This window comes from Prosopis cineraria, unplaced genomic scaffold, assembly GCF_029017545.1.
Source record: "Prosopis cineraria cultivar Desert tree isolate PC_DT_omini unplaced genomic scaffold, ASM2901754v1 PC115, whole genome shotgun sequence".
Taxonomy (NCBI): Eukaryota; Viridiplantae; Streptophyta; class Magnoliopsida; order Fabales; family Fabaceae; genus Prosopis; species Prosopis cineraria.
The window spans coordinates 49,713-73,053 of NW_026555442.1; the positions used below are offsets into that span (position 1 = coordinate 49,713).

At 34.8% G+C, this 23,341-nt stretch overlaps 1 protein-coding gene and 1 long non-coding RNA gene across 2 annotated transcripts; one reads left to right on the forward strand and one right to left on the reverse strand.

Annotated features, from left to right (window-relative positions):
* The first annotated feature begins 257 nt into the window (after positions 1-257).
* LOC129295446 (uncharacterized) lies at positions 258-3,984 on the forward strand. Its single transcript, XR_008589578.1, has 5 exons — positions 258-470; positions 920-1,057; positions 3,405-3,479; positions 3,592-3,673; positions 3,788-3,984. It is a non-coding gene; the product is annotated as an uncharacterized LOC129295446 (long non-coding RNA).
* A 2,671-nt stretch (positions 3,985-6,655) lies between these two features.
* LOC129295449 (calcium-transporting ATPase 3, endoplasmic reticulum-type-like) lies at positions 6,656-23,263 on the reverse strand (the record flags this gene model as incomplete). Its single annotated transcript, XM_054933963.1, has 28 exons — positions 6,656-7,076; positions 7,175-7,223; positions 8,023-8,076; positions 8,187-8,292; positions 8,484-8,632; positions 9,406-9,491; positions 10,678-10,732; positions 10,955-11,056; positions 11,261-11,392; positions 11,496-11,546; positions 12,313-12,405; positions 12,695-12,752; positions 12,906-13,051; positions 13,143-13,241; positions 14,477-14,588; positions 15,845-16,041; positions 16,202-16,306; positions 16,403-16,555; positions 17,048-17,155; positions 18,006-18,150; positions 18,941-18,999; positions 19,211-19,312; positions 19,739-19,792; positions 20,452-20,553; positions 21,211-21,343; positions 21,771-21,858; positions 22,114-22,210; positions 23,200-23,263. Coding segments are annotated over 28 exons (2,767 nt in total), but the record flags the coding sequence as incomplete, so codon positions are not given.
* Positions 23,264-23,341: the final 78 nt, after the last annotated feature.

Sequence of the window (23,341 nt, forward strand, 5' to 3'; positions counted from 1 at the left end):
GGAAATCAATCTTAATAACAAATCTATTTCAGACAAGCCGTTCCTAAAACACGGCTCCAGACACTAAACATTGTTCATCAGCTCTATGAACAGTACATAGCTTTAGCTACAGTGTCAGCTTCACGCCATCAACGCATGGCTCAAGGGAAGGTTTAATTAATACATGGATCTGGGACAAGATTTTTTACAAGACTTCCTTGCCTATTTTGTACGGCATTATCATCATTTTTCAGAGGGCAATGGTACCCGGCTTTTGACTTCTCCTACAAGCCTAGTCGCTCAACCACACAAAACCAGACTCATTTGTTTTCCTACCCATTTGCTCTGTCTCGGCATCCTCACTTCTCCTGTAAGCTCAATCACTCAACTCACATTTGAGGAAAGGTTCTCTAATTCTTCCAACTCTAACCACTGCTTCTGCCAAGCCACAGATCCTCTGATTCCTCTGACCACCTCTTCCTTTACTGTAGGTATGGGCTGCCTTTTCTCTGTCTACCTAATCTCATCTTTCCTTCTACATCTCATCCCATTACTCTGCTGTGGACATGACGGGAAATTGAAGTCGGCAACAGAAATTTAGTTACACCATAGACAAGCCAGAAAATGATTGTCTATTTTTTCTTGCCTTTTGTGTTTCAAAAAACGGTCATCACTTATAAGGAAAATCCTTAATCTCTCCCATTTTCTTCCTAGGCTGCTTCAATTTTTCTACACTTTCAGCCAATATACATGCTTTATGTATTTTAAAGATATATATTATCTTAAAGAGCTGAAAGGCATCATCTTGATTGTTTGAATCTATGGAACAACTTGTGAACTTCATCATCTAGCCACCAAGATATCAAATCTTAACCATTTATTATATTCCCCGCGTCTGGCTTTCTAACTATCAAAATGTCATTTTTACATTATTCTGCAGGGATCAAGGATTGATGTTGAATTATGGTGAAGAGAAGGAGAAATGATACGTATTCTTTTAGAAGAAAGAGACAGAATAATCAACCTCAAACTATAGGAGTTGCTGCCATTGGCATTGCTAGAGCAAGGAACCAAAGAGGTCATCTCGATCTCTCTTCACTCCCTTTTATTGTATTTATGCTCAAGTATCGATGTCATTAGCCATTTTTATGTCCTAATAAGATTTTGACAGTATTTTATGTTGAAAGGATTGGTAGGTAGGTTGAGGATTTTCCTTTATTTTGAATTATATGCCAATCACTTTATATGCCAATGGTTTAAAATGTATCATTTAAACTTTTATAACATGTTCTTTTACCATCAAACCACTGTTTGCTATTTTCTTAAATATAAGTAATAGAATAATTGAGGATTTAAATTTGTCATGACATATATTGACTTTGCTTAGGATAAATATGAAGCCAGATCACCATCCTCTTTCCTAAATAATTAAAAAGGTTTGCCTCTACATAATTAAAATAGTTGAGAAATTGACCCATCATTTTAATTGTCTGTTATGTTTCTTTATCTTTATCACCAATCCTCTCCATGAGCTCAGTAATGCAATAGGAATAATTAAGCTCAACAACAGCGACCTAGAACTAATGAAGATGGGATTGGTGGTGCTTAATATGTTTAAAGCATCGACTACCTGCAGACCCACAAGCACGGCGGTGATGAAGAAGAAGAATAACAACTGAACTAACACTGAGCTCAATTATCCTAAGCATTTAAACTTTTATAATATCTTCTTTTACCATTAAACCATTGTCTGCTATTTTCTTAAATATAAGTAATAGAATAATCGAGGATTTAAATTTGTCATGACATATATTGACTTTGCTTAGGATAAATATGAAGCCAAATCACCATCCTCTTTCCTAAATAATTAAAAAGGTTTGCTTCTACATAATTAAAATAGTTGAGAAACTGACCCATCAATTTAATTGTCTGTTATGTTTCTTTATCTTTATCACCAATCCTCTCCATAAGCTCAGTGATACAGAAGGAATAATTGAGCTCAATAACGGTGACCTAGAACTAATGAAGATGGGATTGGTGGTGCTTAATATGTTTAAAGCATCGACTCCCTGCAGACCCACAAGCACGGCGGTGATGAAGAAGAAGAATAATAACTGAACTAACACTGAGCTCAATTATCCTAAGCATTTAAACTTTTATAATATGTTCTTTTACCATTAAACCATTGTCTGCTATTTTCTTAAATATAAGTAATAGAATAATCGAGGATTTAAATTTGTCATGACATATATTGACTTTGCTTAGGATAAATATGAAGCCAAATCACCATCCTCTTTCCTAAATAATTAAAAAGGTTTGCTTCTACATAATTAAAATAGTTGAGAAAACTGACCCATCAATTTAATTGTCTGTTATGTTTCTTTATCTTTATCACCAATCCTCTCCATAAGCTCAGTGATACAGAAGGAATAATTGAGCTCAATAACGGTGACCTAGAACTAATGAAGATGGGATTGGTGGTGCTTAATATGTTTAAAGCATCGACTCCCTGCAGACCCACAAGCACGGTGGTGATGAAGAAGAAGAATAACAACTGAACTAACACCACATGGAGTAAGAACATGTTCAAAGGATTCTTTTATTTTCTTTTTCTTTCTCTTTTAACTTTTTTTAGGCTTAATCATTAGTTATTTACCCTATTTTTTCTTCTTCAATCGTCTATTTATTTGTGTGGTAGCTACTCTGTGTGTGGGGGGGGAAGAAGCTAGAACATGGATTTCAAATGTACTTAAAAAGCATATAAGTCTACAGGATTACTTTTGTGATTTTGTTATTTATAGATTATGAATAATCTTTTGATTGACTGATATAAGTCTACAGGATTAGCTTTACACCTATGACTACTCAATCTATTGATAAAGGTTTCATATTTATTAAGTATGATAGGACATGGTTGTTAGGATATAGAGTATGAAAGGACACTTTGAGCATTGTGCACTGAAGTATGAAATGTGCTTGCTGTTTTTTATCAGTCCCTATATCATATATAATCTGATGGAATATAAGACATTAAGGTTTTATACTTTATCTATCAGTTATTTTCTATTACACAATAGTATTTTCCTTTTGGCTCTTAAAAAACTATCGTTGTGTCTATTACTTACTTCCACTGACACTCTCATTGCACACATCCTCATAATAGTACTTTCCTTCTGACACGTGACCAATTCATTAGTAATAGTTTGAATTTGAATTTCAAATTGAGTAGCCACCATGGCATCATTAGAATCTTGTCTTCACCCTCAAATATCACAGCTCTATTTTATTAGCTTTGCTTGAATTGTCCTTGTCCTTTCTTCTCTTCATTTTTATTCTGATTTCTAACTTCTTTTTATTAGTTTAACACTTGATTTGTTGTATGGAGCATCAGATGGCTTCTTATAAATGATTTCTCTCCCTTTCAGGTTGAGATTAGTGCTGGATATCCACAATCTTTGGAAGTAGTAGACTGAACGGAGTTAAGGATGAAGAGAAAGAACGTTTGTAGTTAATTTATGGTTTCCTGCCCTTATTAAAACAGTTGAGTTTTATAAATCATAATGTGTGGTTCCTTATTCTATCTGCATATTTCATTGTGTCCATCAATTGTAGGAGGGTTCAGATGATCTTTCCATAAAGAGCTCAGATCTTTTTGTACTTGAGGGTTTTGTTATTCAACTAGAGTCCAGCCAAAGTAAGTTAGAGTATTACCATCTAACATTTATATTTATTATATTGAATTTTCTCGCTTATATCTTGATTGTTTTTTTAAGTTATTGTTTTTGAACATGTTTTTGTTTTTATACAGAGAAGTGCAATGTACTAGCAGGGGCATCTCACCAGTAGATTTCGAGCTGCCTTCTGTCATTATTTAAATTGAAACTAATGTATGCTTACAACTGGCGATATATATATATATATATATATATATATCCATTGATAGGATGTCTTTTTAAAGGATGGCGATATGGAAGGACACCTTGAGCATTGTGCAATGAAATCTGTAACCTATGCATTGATTTTTTGCTTTTCCTATATCATAAATAATATGATAGCATGCAATATATTAAGGTTATATAGTTTATCCATCAGTTAGTTTCTATTGCACAGTAATATTTTTCTGTTTGCTTTTAAAAAAGGTCCCATCAGCCTGTTTTGCCCTCTTTCATGGTTCGTATTTGATACACAGGACTTAACTCATTACATTGTATTAATGGATGGGCTGATCTCGCATGTTCTCTTGCCTATTTTGACCAGGACATGCTTCAAATTACACTGATATTCTTGCATGTTCCTACCTCGATTCCATTGATGCATTGCTGGATTTGTTTTCTTCTCTCAGTTTGTTCTTTCCAATATTTATCTGTTGTTTTGATTGGTATCATGACTCGTGACACAAAAGTTCCTCTTCAACTTTGTTTGGTGATAGAAATAGGCAAGTTGCTTTTTGCAAGCCATTAAAGAAAAAATGAGAAAGACTAAAAGGATGCTGTGTGAGTATGGTGGCTATGCTATTCCCTGTTACATTAATATTTTTTTTATTCCTATAAATAAATTAGCTTGAGCAAGTTTCTAGGATGAGTTAGTCACAAGCCTTTACAGAGTTGTTTTACAGTATTCTAGATTTTACAATTTAGTTGTTTATCTTTGGAGAATAATTTTATTCTATGAACAATGGTTTTGTACATGTATTTTTCCTTGAGCCAAATTCACTTCCATATGTATGATATACTTATTTTCTTGGATGGAAGCGTTGGGCAAGAACCCCCTTGCCTCTACTTATATATTTTTTATTACTTTTATTTATGGGCCAAGTTAGGTAAGATTATATTGGTGGCAAAGTTATATTGTGCATTATGCATGTTATTTGTACTAGAAGTTTATGTGGGAATCAAATTGTTTGAAATATAAATTAATAATTAGCTATTTAGTTCAATTTTACTCATTTAGATGTCAAATACTATTAATATAATGCACAAAGAAATCTCTCATTACCTCTACCCTTACAATTTTTTTTTAAACTTTTAAGGTACAAATGTATGATTTTTTGTAATTGTTTTTGAGTTAACTACATAGTGAAGAATGACATCCTTATTAAACATTTTTTTGCCAAATACAATAGCTTTATCTAGGTAATACTTCATTTATCTTTCTTAACCATGTGTTACCTATTATGGTGTAATTGTCTGGACTATATATTATCATTATTTAAATTTATATGTGTGTATCATATAATATCATGAGAGTCAAAAGATCAACCTGTAGTTAGTAGTATTATAGTATAACTATATGTGTGTGTCATAATAAAGTAATATTATAATATAGCCATATGTGTGTTTAGCCAACCCATGGCACATGGTGATATATATTACTCCTTTCATTCTAAATTATAAGACATTTTTAGAGAAGGTTTAGCATTTTTAAATATAAGACACTTTGATAAAAATAAGATGTTATTAATAACATTTTTTCAATGTTATCCTTACCATATATTCTCTTTCTTTAATGTTCTTTTATTAATGAAGTATTAAATGAAGGGCATTTTTAAAAATTTATATTTTTATCTTAAAAAAGTAAGGTTGTAAAGTGTATTTAATAATTTTTATTGATACGTGAGATTTTATCTAAAAGTGTCTTATAATTTGAGGCAGAGGGAGTATATGTTAAGGATTAGCCAACTTGTGTGACACATTGTATGAATAATATTCATCTTTTACACAATTTCAAATTTAAGTTGGCATTTCATTTTTTCTATGCAAAATTGCAAATGGTTAATTTTTTTTTTTTACTTTGTTTTTTGAGCTATATATATAGCATACTTTGTTAACAAATGCTCAACTTCCTTATCAAGCCTTTTTTTTTCCGGCATATAATAACTAGTGTTAAGTTATACGTTATTTTCTTTTTGATTAAGTACTACACATTATGGCTTTTTTTTTTTTGACCTCTAATATCATTACTTGAATTTACATTTTATTGAATTTGCCAACCAGTGCAACGCATGGGGCTGTGTCTAGTTAGCTATATAACACGTAAAATTAGTTTAGATGGAAATTATTTTATTAATTTTATCTAATCTCAATATTGTAAAACGATTTTATAATAGACTTTTTTAATTTTTATTGGTATGGAGAGTTCTAAGTTTTACGGAGTGGATGCATCTTAGAACCTTTATGCAACATAGAAAAAAATTTATCCGGGCAGCGCATTCAATAATTACTAAAAAAAAGTGTTAATATATAAACCCCCCTTTATTTCAAAAAATTGTAACCCCCCTTAATTACCATCAGATCATAATCTACTTGTCAATATTCCTTAATTGAGATTTAATTTAAGAACCTCAATTGAGAGAATCCAAATCCGTTTATTTAATGTATGATTGTATTCATCACTGCGAATTTGTCGTCGAGGCAGGAGTCTAAACTATATCCAGCATTATCATCGCCAACAAAATATCTTAAAAATAATCTTTTCTAATTCATTCTCAGAATGATCAAGTTCAAAAGGTACATCTTCTGTAATGTAACAGCTGAAGCAACGAACAAGCGGACAAAAGTTGACATAGTACGACTAGTTTCGTGCAGAATTCTTCGAAGTAGGATTCCCAACACTCCCCCCACCCCCCAAAACCAAATCATCCCCCCCCCCCAAAAAAAAAAAAAAAACAGACAACCCATTTCATTGAGAAGATTCAAAGATAACTTCTTTTAAGATATACAAATGATACGACGTACCTTTCCAACTTAAAAGTCCTCAAAACTGGTTCAATGCGGGCTCCAAAAGAGAGAATAAATAAATACAACAACCTCCAGTCACTACTTTTGCCCTGTACACCACATGGCATTTTCATGACAAAAGTTATAGACGATACAACAAAACCAAAACCAAAGTTATACTGTCTCTAAGCTGGTAACTTTCGGAACTCATGGACTGCCATGCACATAAGTAGAGGTGGGTGATTTAAATACCCTTCCAGTATAGCCAAGTGAATAAGCAAATGCAGTATTTACACATGTAATACTCCGAATTTTACTTATCACGCAATTCTCTTTTTGGAAGTAAATCAGGCCTCCTGAACCATAATCTGAACCTCAGGCCTAAAATCATTTAGAAATATTTGTCATGTTCAAGTAGCATACGGAAATACTAAGATCATAAGTTCAGCTCAAATTTGACAATATGGAATAAAATTTACCAATAGGACGCCTGGAGAATAACTTTAGCACCTCATCAATGAATATAACCTGGACAACAAAAATAGCATTTATTAGTATAAAAAGATCAGGTTAAAAAGTCACCTTCACTCCCCAAATTCCTATTGAAATTTTAAACGTTTTTGCCCCCAAAATTAGGAGGTTAGGTGAGGCATCCCCCCCCCACACAAAAAAAAAAAGAAAAAGAAAATCTCATTATATGCCGAGACATCACGATAAATGCAGCAAAACAGGAAAGAGAATAAATTTGACATAAAAAGGAGGTGGTTTAGGGATTGAACTTAAATAAATTTCAGGGTAACGTACAATTTGGAGACGAAGTTAAATGAAACACATCTACGGGCCAAATATTTAATAGTACAATCCAGGTGCACAAAAATGAGCGTCAAGAAATTCCAAAGAGGAAAATGATAATTCAACATAAAATCTAATAGATCCAAGGAAACTACTCAAATTATGATGTGGCATATAAACTTTATCTATGGGGAGTTTAGCATGACAAATTAGTTCTGCAATGATCAAGCCATTAATTCGGCATCAAAAATTAGTTGTTTAACTATTTAAGCAAGTCAGCACATAGCTTTTACACAAAGTCAAGTCTTGTGTTGTGTGGATCAATTGCAAACATTTGTTTCAAAGACGTAATGACATTTTCAAAATTTCCGTTCCATAGAAGATGGCAACCTGACATTGTTGATGCTCTCAATCGAGAAACTTGGTTCCAGGAATGATGACATGTATTACACCATGAATTCCAAATTTAAAGAAAGTAACCCAAATATCAGAAGGGGAGGAAGAAGAAGCTTCGGGGAAAGAAAAGGCTACATACAGGTAATGAAAGATACAGGACAATCAACCAGTCATCCCAGGATAATGGTGTTACCTACAGCCAAATAATGATCACAATTCAGAATTCCTTATGAGTGTGACAGAAAAGCAAAGCTATTGCTTCAAGAGAAACAGAAATGGCCACAGATACAAGAAAGTACTTACAGAGAAAAGAACAGAGAGAGGATGCACATACAAAATAAGCATGTGAAGAAGCAGGGTAAGAATTATTGAACCAACAAGCCATAAGTTACTCCATGGAGGGATAACCCTGAAAAAAGATATGTAAAGACTGTTACAGCACAAATTTTGGTACTTCAACCCTCAGCTAATAATTTATACTTTAACTGAGATATGATATATCTTTCAATTAGTTCAGAGACATTATATGGCCCTCACATTAAAATATGCAGAAAGGAATAGAAAACTGAAAAAGAAGCCAGATCTCATAAAATTACTCACAGAAGAGATTGATTTTCGCTAAGATTGTTCAAAGCATTGAACATCTCAACAACGACAAGCACAGTCATTGCTACAGTAGATGGGTGTCGATCATCAAATATACTGCATGGGAAAGTTGTCTGCCTTGTTGGGCAAGTGTCAAAATTCATCTGGAAGCAAGAAAAAAAAATCTACGAATTATTGAGATGGAATCATTAAGTGAGAACATGTGTGGAATAAGTATAACCAGATTTTTTGACAGAATCACAAGGGAAAAGTAAAAATTCAAAGTTCAATAATCTCAAGAACTTATTTTATTGGACCATCTATATGTATAGAAGGTAAATAAATGGATAGTAGACTCCTACGTCAATTGAAAGACATAATGCTAATCTCTATCCTATTCAAAATTCTTACAAAACAAAAAGCTAATCCTAAATGCATAGAAACAGTATATAAAAATAACAACTCAAATAATCCTTAATCAAACAAAACAAAATAAATAACTAAACATCTTGATTGAAACTAGGTGAGCCTCTTATGCACTACATTGAGTTCGAAGAATGAACTATTTTGTTTGCAGCTTGTAAATAATGTGGCTTTCACAATTGTTGAGTACTCAAGTAAAATGAAGAACATCCCCCAAAAGCTAACTACTTAAGTGAGAGAACCAATCCACTTAAATACACCTATAGAGCATCCTTACTCAATGTGGGACAAGGCATCCCATACTACCTTGGTCTCCATCAGAAACTCAAGTGCCATAAAGTAGTTGTTTATGCTCAAGTTAATTCCGTGTAGCAAGTGTTTCTTAATTCACACGTACTCAAATGCAAAGTATAAAAGAATCACTAAGCTCATACTAGTATTTTATGTGTTCTGGGTATCTCAATTGTTAAGAAAGCAAACATAATTAAAATTTGAAGAAATAGTAAAATTTTACCAGTTCAGTATATGGCAGTTTTGGGCCGCTGTCAGAGGAAACAAACCACCAAATAAAACCAGCAATAGTAGCAAGACCAACATAAGCTGCATGAAGCACCAAAAATAATTATGACCCCGGCAGAAATCCGTTGAAGGTTTCTCATAAAACCATTTAAGCACAATGAATACATTAAGACCACATATCTTCTCTAGAGGAAATGAAAAATAAATTTGATAATTTTTGTCTTCCACATAAGTATTGTCATAATACAAGAACTTCCTTAATAAATTGATCTAATTTTTAGCCATATTCCTTGTGCTTTGCAAGTTTAAACCTGATTAATTTTGGCATCTAAATGAGTTTATAAAATATATGATATCAGGCACAAATGTAACCCAAAAAGAAGGATGCACTATTTCCATAAAAGAAGCAGATTGACATTTCAGGCTAATGCTGATGGCTCCCTAGATCATGACTGACAAATTTGAATCCTTAAGCAAACCATCATTAAGATTTTACTAGCTGATGACAACGCAAGAAGATTTTAATCAGAACACCTTCCCTAACTGCGTAAAACTAGTATATGCCACTTCTTCCCATTTGAGCGTTTTGTAAGAAACATGAGGCTGCTGAGGAAAACTGCTGTGTCTGTGATGGATGCATGAGACATATGTATTATATCTCAACACTAGGATACAGGAATAAGGCAATTGCTGGAAAAACAAAGATGTGGTTTTGATAGCTTGTTATTAATAAATTATTAGGACATATTTGACTATATGGGGAAAAAATAGATAACAATAGATTTGATATTCTTGGGTGCGTATTCATTATTTAAAGTTTAATACCCAAAATTTTTATAAGTTCCAGTTTTTCAGAGCCTTTATATGTGAGTTTTGAGCACATAAAATATATTTTTAATATTTGAACGCATTTCAAGTTTCAATTCTTCTTCTTCCTCTAAGCAATCTATTATATTCCAATATAGTTTCACATTATCTACCATATTTTGACCCAGCAAATTGAAGGGGGGAAACAGAAAAAGAGGGACACGGACTATTGGATCTGATATGGATCCAGGTACAGATAGGGGTGGAGAAAGCAAGTATTGATGCTTCTTAGAAAAAGAATGAAGTTTTTCTTTTTATTTTTTTATTTGTGTTCTTTAAAATAACACAAAAGCTTGTCGGTAGGAAGAAAGAAGCTCATACTACAGAGGATTAGGATAAAAAAAAAAACTAACTAGCCAAGATATAAATCACAGACTAGATGTATGACAACATTGCTCACCTCCAATTACTAGATAACGGAAGAACAGCCACCCTGTAACCACTGCTTCATTCACCTGTACATTCATAATGACTAAAGTGTCACAATATGAGAAGCATAATTTGCATCAGTGTTAGAGAATTAAGAAAGCAAAACGAATATATTGCAAAACTTGAGACATGGTTAAACCAACAAAAAATCTACATGCTTCAAATCAAAATCATAAATGTAAAATTAACTGTTTATCTTGAATGATGAAATCAGGTAGAAGCCTAATATTCAAGTGCTACCTCAGTACCTTACGAGGTTTGGCCTTCATTACATCAGAATCTGGCTTATTAAAGCCGATAGCAGTAGCAGGCAATCCATCAGTAACCAAATTCACCCAAAGCAGCTGGACCTGGTATAATTTACAGGATAAAAAGGAATTTCAAAGCTTTGTTCCTCAGTAATACAGAACTGTATCCAAATATACACTAGCTATCAGCTATCAGCTACAATTGAAGAGCCAACGAGAAATATAAATTATAAGCTCCAAAATCCAGAAACTTAAGAAATCAACAGGCTGTATAAGATGCCAACTAGGTGCAAGTCAGATACTCACCGGGGCAAGGGTATCGGGAATTCCAAGCACAGCTGCCACAAATATACAGAATACTTCACCAATATTAGAAGAGATCATGTATCTAATGAATTGCTTTGTATTGTTGTATATGGCCCTTCCCTCTGCCACAGCCTGCAAAGCACCTAGGTGATTATGATCCTCCCACCTAAGAGAAAGACAACTTAAAAAAAAAAAATGGAAGCTTGACTAGAAGAACAAAGATATGCTAGCATACCGCAACAATTGTAGCAAAGTTATCATCAGCCAGTACCATGTCTGAAGCACTCTGATAATATAGTGAAGCATAAGAGTGAAATATACATTTGGCACAAAGTTCCTCAGGAATAATAAGTTACCAAACAATAACACACAGATGACTGTTAAGTAGATTTGACAAAAACAAAATTATTATTACAAGGTTCCCCTAGGAAGTGAATTACTTCAAGAATAAACAGGAAAGAAAATCCTGGAGATGTTCATTGAACTGCATGTCTAATTTAGCTTGGATTCATCTTCTGGCTCATGTCTTTCCCAGAAATAGAAGAACAACGTTAAACACCATCCCATAAACCCCATGATGCCATGATAAAATCACAAGACTAGTGCACTTTAGAGCAATCGTGGTACCTTATTTGGGTAGCTCAACAAGATGAAACTAGAGTAAATAGATGTGAATGCACACTTCCAACTTGTAAGCTTAAGTGGTTAAGTAAAGACCAATGATTATTTTACAAATAGCATTTCGTCTATATTTTATTAAAATCTCTCTCGGAAATGGCGGATGAGGATGACAAGGGTTAAACTCTTGATTACTTGGATAAAGAACTCTGGTACTATGGGAAAGACTATCTTCAACTAACAAAGGAAGCTGTAAGTAAGTGGTCATTTTTATCAACACATCTAACAATAATAGGGGAAACAAAACATTAAAAAAAAAATTAAACAATGAAGTGTTCATTCACAGGCCACAATAGGTTGAATAGGCTTTTGACATAAGAATGCTACAGTCAGGAAGGGAAAATGGAAAAAATAAAATTGGCAGTTGACGATACCTTGGCAACAGCTGTACCTGAACCCATAGCAATTCCTATGTCTGCCTTCTTCAGTGCAGGTGCATCATTGACACCGTCTCCAGTCATAGCAACCTAAATTATTGATCCCACAATAACTCAAATTCAAGGATAAGTAATGCATAATATCCATTATTACAACTGATTTTAACAACTTCATTAAAAGATTATTAAATTCTGATTGCAGCCAAGAAAATAGTTCTCACTAGTGTCACTTGTAACTGTGCCAACTATATAACTAGAACTCACTTGTAACTGTGCCAACTATAAACTAGATCTCACTTGTAACTGTGCCAACTATAAAACTAGATCTACAAATAAATACTGTTATAATAACAATAAAACACTTTTATTTTAACCATACCACTTCATTCTGGTGCTGCAATGCTTCAACCAGCATCCTTTTATGAGATGGCTCAACCCTAAAGTCCAATGAGCAAATGTAACTTTTACAATGAATTCTCAAGCAAAAGGTTGAGCGAAGAGAACAATAATATAATATGCTTTTGTTGATCTAAAACAAATACAAGATTTTCAAATATCTATCAGATGATGATAGATAAAATCCAATTTACCTGGCAAAAAGAGCCATACGTTGCAAAGCAAGAGTTTGCTGCGGAGCTGGAAGTTCTTCAAACTCAGAAGCAGTATAAGAATGTTCATTAAATTCCAAGAAGTGGTCAAAAGCCCCTATCTTGCGGCAAAGTGACTCAGCAGTTGACTAATTTAAACAATCATCAATTTCCCACATTAATAGATATTGAAGGTTGAATGCTAAAAATGAACAAAAAGGTTCCCAAGAGTTTGATCACCTTGTTATCCCCTGTAACAACTATAACACGTATGCCAGCGGTCATGCATGAAAGCATCGCATTTCTTACTTCATCTCTTGGTGGATCAAGCATTCCAACCTACATGTTAGAGAAAAGCTTAAGAGAGTGACTCTGAAATGATAAAGTAGAAGTAGCATGTGTAAGTGAACCAATAAAATTGAATATTCTCACACAGCAAAATAGAATCAGCACAAATTGAGTTCCATGTGGAAAGAAGTTAAAGAAAATCAAGATAAAATGAATGCATTAAGTAGCGACTTAAGTTCAAATATAAAACACCTATCTTTTCCTTAGGGGAAGGGGAAAAAAAAAAATCTCTCTCTATAAGTACCATGAGTGAGTCAACTAATGAAACTGAATATTTTCAGACAGCAAACTAGCATCAGCACAAATTGAGTTCCATATGTGCAAGAAGTTCGGGAAACTCATCATAAAACGAGTGCATTAAGTAGTGACTTCAGTTCATATCAAAAACACCTACTATTTTCCTTAGAGGAAGAAAACAATATCTCTCTCCCTCTATCTAGCTAATTATCTAGAACAATACATGGTAAAATATAGTTTGCTGCATTAAGTAATAAAACTTCTATGCATTCAGGTCCAATTTCAAGTGCAAACATTGCATACTAAATTGAGCATCAATTTCTGTATCTATGACATTGTGTAAAGTTCATAAGCCTTCGAGTTTATTCCACGCTGTAATTGCTCCTTTGCTTCACTCTACACTTCTTATTGATAGCCAAAATTTGTATTAACTTACAAGGTCAGCAACAACCATAATGTCTGAGTTTGTGCCTTGCATCAATTACTGCTTACAGAATACATAGCTATTGCTTAAAGCAGTTGTTGCCATAAAATAACAGACTGGCAGGAAGACAGATAGCTTCATTAGAAGTTGTTGAGAACCATTTCTAGTTAGAAGCTAAAGCTATTAAGTAAAGACCTGTGATTGGTTTTATATTCTCTACCATAGCTTCTCTTGTGAAAGCCTATGTAGGCTTGATGCCTTACTAAAGCACAGGCCTATCATATCTTAGGCTGCAACTTAATTTTAATTAAGAAAATGAATGGTGGCAAAGATTGAACTGAAGGGTCTTGACCCCTCGTGATAAAGGCTACAGTACCATGCCAAGCATCATTTTAAGTCTGAAGTTGAAACTTAAGTAAAGGCCTATGCTTGATTTTATCAGTCTCTAACAAATGTCCTAGTATAACCGCTCCCCCCCCCAAAAAAAAAAAAGCATTAATCATAAAGGATAGGCCAACTTAAACAATATTTGAACTTTGCATTCCCCTTTGAAACGAAAGCATACCAACCCAATAAATGTAAGATCTTTCTCATCATTATAGGAAAGGCGTTGTTGACTCAAAGGCATCCATTTCAGGGCTAAAGCTAGGCATCTCAATGTTTCTTTTCCTGCAAAACTGACCAACAAACATGTTAACAACATAGACAAAAGGAAAACCCAACAACCAAGAAAGGACAGAATAAAGAACAGTAAGAGTCCAGACAAAGCACATAAAATGCATCAAGAACTTCAAGGACTAAAATGACATGGCAGAAGCAGCACACGAACAGTAATTTTGTGACATGATAAATGGAAGTACATGAATGAAAGGACCTTAATTTGCTGTTTGGTTGAATTTAGGTACTCAAATTTATTTTCATTGATGAACGTGGCAATGAACGAGCTAAACTTTCATTTCCAAGAACCTTGAAACTTTTTGCAGCACCCGTTAAAGTTCAAAAATCATAATCAAAATCTATTGAATTATTGAGCTTTGTGCACATGCCTAATAACGTTGTTCCAAATGGGACTTAAATTAACTGCTAATATTGTATCCCTAAGATGCTGCAACTATCTCAAGTTATGTGACTTACTAGCGATATTACGTTTCAAGTCTGGCTAATGTTGATATCTCATAAACCGGACCAGAAACTTTGATTGAGTTTCAGTTTTGTCATTTTGGCCAGGTGAGAGACTGGCTATATTATGGAGCACATGAGAATAAACAGGAGGATTTGAGTAGGGAAGCAGCATATCTAATAGTTATGATGACCAATCCCACTGCAGTTTGAAGAAAGCCATCATTTTTCAATTGTTTCTTACAATAGAGTGTCTGGCAAAATTTCAACAAGGATACCTAGCACCTCATCTAAAAGGCGGACAATGTGTCTACAACAAGGTGATGGTTTGGGTATTTAAGCCACCTCCTCAAGGACATTTAAGAAGGTTTTGTAAATGTAACGGGAAAAAGATGGGATAGGGTCAGTCTTTAAACCTATAACTAACAAGGATTGAACTTGAATATGAGAGGAAGTATATCATCAAGATTAGTTTCTGATGAAGCCAAGGAGGAAAAAAATTTCACTATGTCGATATTCTGGCACTAAGGAAAGGTTCAAAGAAACAAACATGCACTAGGTGTCAATTGGGGAAGCTTTTTTATTCTTTTATTTTTTTTTTTTTCCCTTTTCAATAAACATGATTAACCACTCACTAATCCTTCCTATTTCTCCCAAAATAGGATCAGCCAATCCTAAAAGCTGGCATAAACATTGTGTACAATAGCTCATGAGTCTCTTTATCATATATTTAGAATTCACCACAACTAAAAATAAAGATAAAGAAGTTAAAGTTAAAAAATAGAGCATGGATAAACATAAATAGAAATGCAACCTGTGGAACTTTGAGTCTAGCTCAGCTCGAATATCAGCAGTAAGTGGCACAAGGGAGCCATCGTCATTGCACATGACGGTTGTACATCTAGACATGATACTCTCTGGAGCACCCTTGGAGAACAACACATGAAGCTGATTTCGGTTGCAAAGGACACTCATCATTTTCCGATCCCGAGAAAAATCCAACAGATCTATCTGCAAATCATCAAAAAGCATGAAAATTGACAAAATAACAAATAGTACATATGGGGCACACTTTATATCCATAATTTCCTAAAAGGTGTATGAGTACACTGAGATGTTAATGAAAGAATACTAATAGAAAAGAAAAGTTGACCAGTATCCTGAAGCATACCTTTCTAAATTGTTCCTCCCAATAATGATTACAGTAAGATGCCCGCTCATGCTTGCTCAACATGTTCAAGGCTGATGGCATAGAATCAAAACCAGGGAGACCAACCTGAAAAACCAAAGAAACACATTAGATCTATAAAGTAGCTTCAAGCATACCGTTTACATAAACAGGAATTACAAGAAAAATGTTAAAAATACAAACTTTCTCCGCCAGGACACGAAGTGCCACTTCTGTTGACTCTCCAATTTTTTCATACTTTCCTTTGTCATGGTTATACTGCAGGGTGGACTCATTGCAAAGTGCAGAACACATTGCTGTGTGAAGAAGACATGGCAATCGAGCTGGAACATCAAGCTGTAAAACAATTAAATGTTACGAAGTTGCACTACTAACAAAAAAGACCGACATGCCTATGCCAATATTGATTATAATAAAGAAAAAGGTTGTGATACCGTACCCATTACTTTTCTGAAATAATGAAACAGAAGCCACCTGAGCCTTTTTGTTATCATTTTAAATAGAAGTCCATCGGTCTTTAAATTTCTGGCTCAAACCCATATTTTCCCAAGTATTACAGACTTGTATGTTTTGGAAAATGCTTTTTCCCAATGTTAGTAATGACTAACACAAAACTTACAGATCACAGCAGCATTACATGTCTACTGTAAAGGAAAATAACAACATTCCCAACTCAAAGAATCAGATGCATGGACTTTGTTTTAAGGATGGCCTCAGGGTACCTTGATCCCCTTTCTCCAAGTTAGTTAGTCAGATGTCTTTGAGAATTTAAGCGGGTATTTTGCTCATGCATGAATGTTATAATCTGAGAATCATAAAGAATATCACCTGTGTTCCCGAACTGTCAAAGATCATGCCTTCAGGTGCATATGTTGTTCCGCTAACATTGTATTCAGTAACAACAGGACTATGTTTTGCGGAGCGAACCACACATATCTGTGGATACAGAGAATCATAAGGTGAAGGAATTCTCAAAGAAAGTTGCTAGAAATATTTGACTATAAGAAATCTGGAGAGCAAAAATTGAGTTCAAAAGGGGGGAGGGGAGCAAAAATTCTCTCAGGAAATGATTATCTTACAGAGCTCAATATTTAGACCTAAAACATTTAAAAACAGCTTTTATTTTATTTAAGCAGTGTCAATGAAAGGGATAGAATATTAGCAGTGCTATGACCAGTGGTTTTATGGGTAATAATTTATAACCTTGGAAAATAGTTCATATACTTCTTTCTTTTCTTTCTTCCCTTCGTACTCCCTCTGTCTCTCTGATTTCTTCTACCTCTCTCTTTATTACCCCATCCCCCCTCCCTTCTTCCTCTAACAAGTCCTACATCAGGGCTTTATATTCTTTGTTGCTAAATATTTCAAAGGGAAAACACAGTCATTAGTCCCTACAGTTTATCAGATTTTACTTTTAGTTCCTGTAGGTTTTTTCAGAAAAGGACTGAAAACACTGAAACTGAAAACACTGAAACTATAGGAACTTGAGTAACAAACGTTAACCAATCTTTCTAAAACTATAAAGACTAAAAATACTGAAAAAACTACAGAGACTAAAAGCAAAACCCGATAAATCTATAGGGCCAATGATTGCATTTTTCCTATTTTAAAAGAGTGCTGTATCACTGACTCCAGACTCCAGAAATAAAATTTTGAAAATAGGTATTAAACATCCACTAAGGATAGCAAAATCACACTGACAGATCAGCAGTTGTGGCAATATATAAAATCCATGCAAAGAGCATGAGAATTGAAATTTACTATTTTAATCCCAAGCAAAGATCACCTTTGTCACAGACATCATATTGGTTGTCAAAGTTCCAGTTTTGTCGCTGCAAATTACAGTAGTGCAGCCCAATGTCTCCACAGAAGGTAAAGACCGCACAATAGCATTTAACCTAGCCATCCGCTTTGTTCCAAGAGCTAGACAGCTGTAATATCATGATAAGTAATCAAATCAAAAGAGGGAGAAAATTTAGTTTTTATCCCAAGTAGATCTATGTTAAATGACATGTTATAAGTCTGAGGAACCAAGTAATCCAGAATTTCTGTGCAATGCAAAAATCAAGTGGAAAACTACTACTAATGCCCTGATGGAAATAGAACAATGTAGCACAGCCTTCTCTAAAATCAAGAGGCAACTAGATGATCTATTTTAAAGATAAAAGCTTAAACATTTGACTTCAATATTTTACACCATGTCTATTATTAACAATATCTAAGTTGTTGGATGAGGGCCTGCTGCTACAGCCCATATCAAGATTAGACCTATTTTTCCTTATGTAAATAAGATCTGTTATCTGTCATTCGCATCTGATTTTACCTCTTATGAGTATCTGATTTGATTTACCAAGATAATAGGAGAGATATAGGTGATTTGTGTAAATTCTCTTCCTTTCATCTCTTCTATATATGTAAAGATGAATAAAATACAGAGTTGTTCTACCCTAATTATATCATAAGTAAATGGTAATAGGCTATAGCTTTAAGATTGTATGTTGTGTTTTATGGGAACTCCTACACACTGAAAAAGAAATTAATGCATCAGAGGCATGACCAGATGGAAGAATCTTAAGAAATTTGTTTCAACTTCTAGGAGGAAAAAATCTATATTCAACATGAACACGCATGCCAAAATATCTTCATATATACTGAAAATACAACCACCTCATAAAACATTACCGTGCAGAGAAAGAGAATGAAGAATAAGTTTAGACTCACGTTGTAACAACAGCAGGGAGCCCTTCTGGAATTGCCGCAACTGCCAGAGCAACAGCAATCTGGCAAGAAAATGAATAGAACAAGTTAATGAAACATTTCATGTTGAGTAAAAAACTACCATCAGAACGATTAAAAAGTCAACCATGCTGCTAGGGAAAGACAAAGAACAGGATACCAGAGCAAGTAGAAATCATGGCAAAAATATTACTGAACAATGAAACTGCAAAAATTTTCTAAACGAGGAAAAAATCCTCACGTAGGATAACAAACCTTAAAATAATGAATAGCACCCTGCAAGAAACCCCCATGAGAAGGGTCACGAAAGTGTCCGATATTTACAACCCACACCAATATGCAAATCCCTGCAATAACCTAATACACAGAAATTTAGGAAGCACCATATCAATCTCCAAAATTGGGAGACAGTGAACTGAAAGGTAAGCAATTCAGAGTTTTGTCACACAAATGCTTCTCAAATTCTCCAATATTTTTATCATTTGAAGCACCATATTACAGCTTGAAAAAGGATCAGTTATAATTATTTAAGTCAGCTGTAGGTGAGGAAACCAAAAATGGCATCTTGACAGACAATAAAATGCAGACCCAGTATTCAAAAGGAACCATAACAACAGCTGAATTTGCTAGGCAGCTAATATGGAAATGCAATAATGTTAGTGTAATTTATCTGATCAAGTATTATAAATTATAAAATGAATAAAAAATGCGAGATAACACTTGCATATTAATGTCTAAACGTACAATGAACACTAAAATGTAATGCATACAACTAGCAATCACCTTGGCCAAAAAGGTACCAAACTCATCCAGCTTCTTCTTCAATGGTGTCACCTCCTGCAACCAAAAGTAGAATATAGATGCATTAGCACCGAGATGCAAGTTTGAAAGTCCAGGTTAGTTTTTCTAATCTACATATCCTGGAAGGGTAGAAATGTGCAAGAATAAGACCTAAGAGAATTTTGACCAACTAAATATCATCCCTTCTCAGCTGCATGAATAGCTCAACCACACCGATAACTACTTATGACTGCAAGCTTTACACAAAAAGATCCATCTTTCACAATTATTAAATCTCCACCTCATTAATCAGGTCTTTTGCACCCTAGAGAACTCTACCACAAGTATGCCCAAATCATACATCCACCTAAGATCACCTGATACTCTATCTACAGCAAGAGACAACCCCTATTTAACAGAAGGCAAGCACCAATACCAATAAGACAATGTATATTACCAAGAGGCAGCAAAACTAAACTTGATAATGTTAGACCATTATATATGATTGATTGTCCGTCACATGCAAGACCTGACTTTTCCTTTCTTTGATTGGTAGAAGTGACAAAATCCAGATTTCATTCTGGATATCATAAGCAAAGTCAAAAGGCTGCCAGTTCACGGATCACAAATTGAAAAACATCCATAAGCAGCTGAGACAAAGGCATAAAGATATAGCCTCACAATCAAAGCATTTAGTGTGCAAAAACAATCCTTACATCTTCTGTTTGCAACATTGAATCACGTATGCTGCCCATGGCAGTGTTATGACCAACTCCCACCACAATTGCTCTTGCCCTACCAGCAACCACAACTGTTCCCTGAAAGTAAAAATTAAACCTTTATGATAATAAAATCTTACAAAGAAAAATAGGTTTCGTTCTGCAGAAATCTAATTGGCAAGTGAAAGAAGAATTCAAGACCCACATTATTAATAAAATCCTTGTAATTGATGTGTATATTATAAGTAAAAACCAAAAGTGTCAACAAGTGATAACTTCAAGGATTAGGTGGTGGCAATTAAAAGGTGAAAAGTGAGAAATTTTCAAGCGGAATCTTTTGGCTAAAGGAATTGGGAGTCTTGGAGAAGTGCTAACATCTTGTGAGAGGATATAGCTAGAAAAGTAAGGAAGATTATAAGACAAGTTTTGGAAGAATTAAAAAGTTTTGGTCCGAGAGATAAGGAGTGTGAGAATATTATGTCATTATTGTAAATAATTAGCATTTATTAGGATCATTAATTAGGCTTTATTAGTATTATTAGTTTTTATCTCTCTTGATATATATATAGGACCAGTTTGTACATTAGAAATGAATGACATAATGCAATTTTTCCTCTTTGAAAATTCCCTATGGTATCAGAGCATTAGGCTCAAAAATTCAAATTAGATTAGTTCTGGAATGGCTAGAATGAGACTTTCTGAACAGTAGGTGAGGGCGTTTGTGTGGACAATGGTGGAGTGAGTTGTGAATCTCACCGCCACCCTAGACGTACTCAAGAGGCTCTGAACGGCGAAACCCAAGACGGCGACGACGAACGGCAGCGCGTGTGGTCCACACGCGCCACCTCTGCTCACTATGTCAGCAAGCTTCCGACAGCGCGTGGAAGCTCTGTTCAAGATGCGACCTTCTCAGACAGCAACGACGCACTCTCCGGCCAGATCTAGCACAATTTAGTGTTTGGGTACGTCATTTTTGAACCATATTAGGTCGTATGGTGTTGTTAGTGCCCTGTTTTGCTAGGTTCGGAGTTATATAGGGTTGTGGCTTCTGATTTCAGTCTACCAGAAAGCCTTTCCCTCATTTGAAGTGCTAGGAGTGGTGTTTTGGCTACTTTTATGCAGTGTTGTGCATAATTCCAGATCTGCACCCATGGCATTAGTGGCAAAAAGAGGGTCTTTCCCTCAAGCTTTAAAGACAAGTCAAAGTGCAGTGGTCTGGATTGTGGATTTCGAGGCATCTGATTATATGACAATTGTCATCAATTATTCACCACTTACACCCCATGTGTTGAAATGTTAAAGTGAAAATTGCAGACAGCTCCTTAGCACCGATGGCAGGAAAAAGGAATATCCATCTATCAGATTCTATTATTTCGGAATCTGTCCTCCACGTGCCAAACTTGACTGTAATTTACTTTCAATCAGTCAATTGACCAGGCACTCAAATTGTTTTGCTAAATTTCTCCTGTCACATTGTGTTTTCCAGGATCTATCATCTGGTGTGACAATCGACAATGCCCAAAATACGAGGGGCTCTACTATTTAGAAGTCATCACTCGAGTGGATAACCCACCTATTGTTGGTAATTCTGCATCTACCTCTAAAGTTCATGATTTTATGTTATGGCAAAAGAGAATGGGTCACCCTAATTTTTATTACCTTCAGCGATTGTTTCCAACCTTATGCCTAACCTTGAATCATAGTGAAATCCAATATGAGGTGTGTAAAATTGCCAAACACCATCGAACTTCCTTTCCTAGAGCCAAATACACAAATACCAAATCTTTCACAATCATTCACAGTGATTTGTGGGACCATCACGCATTTCAAACCGTACTCAAACAAAATGGTCCTCTCTTTTATTGATGACCATACTCATGTTTGTTGGGTTTACCTTTTAAAAAACAAATCTGAGGTTGCATCCACATTCATGAGTTTTTTCACCATAATCAAAAACCAGTTCAATACTAGCATTCGAGTTTTACACACTGACAATGGTACTTAGACTACTCAACCAATCTTTGAGTAATTTTCTCCAGATGCATGGTATGTCCATACCAATACGTGTGCCCATGCAACCTAACAAAATGGGATTGCAGGAAGAAAATAGACATATCCTTGAAGTTGCAAGAGCACTCATGTTCACTTAAATATGCCAAAGTTTTATTGGGGGGTGCATTTTAACCGTAAACTATCTCATCAACCGAATGCCTAGTCAAATATTAGCCTTGGAAAACCCCTCCAAAAATTGTAGAGTATTTTTCCTACATCCCACATTGAAAACTTCCACTTCATGTGTTTGGGTGCACGACTTTTGTTCATATCCACCAAGCAGTAAACTTGAACCTCGAGCTATCAAGTATATCTTCCTTGGCTATTCTCCTACTCAAAGAGGATATAAATTTTTGATCTTGTTTCTAAACGCATCCTTGTAAGCCTCATGTTACTTTCCATGAAGAAACTCCTTTTTATTCCAATTCCTCAATTCAAGCGGAGAAGAATATAGGTGAATCTCAAATTTGGGAACCAAATCCTAACACTGAATATGTACTTCTTGAGTCCTTATCTCCTTTACCAGAACCATCACCCTTACCTTTGTCCAACATCCGCCTTCACCAACCTCTTCTCTTATGCCAAAGTTGGAGGAAAACAAGAAAATGAGGGAAGATGTGGAAAGACCACAAAGGGGAGGTTGTTAGTTTACACTCAAAAGAAGAAAATAAAAGATAGTGAGCAAACTTGTACCTGAGGCACCACGAAGTCAGAACCAAGGTAGTCCCTGAAGCTGACGTACCAAAGATTGATCCATCTAGTGAGCCAGATGACTCAGAACAAAGAAGTGAATCTACTTATCTTGATCTACCTATTGCCCTTCGGAAACAACCTC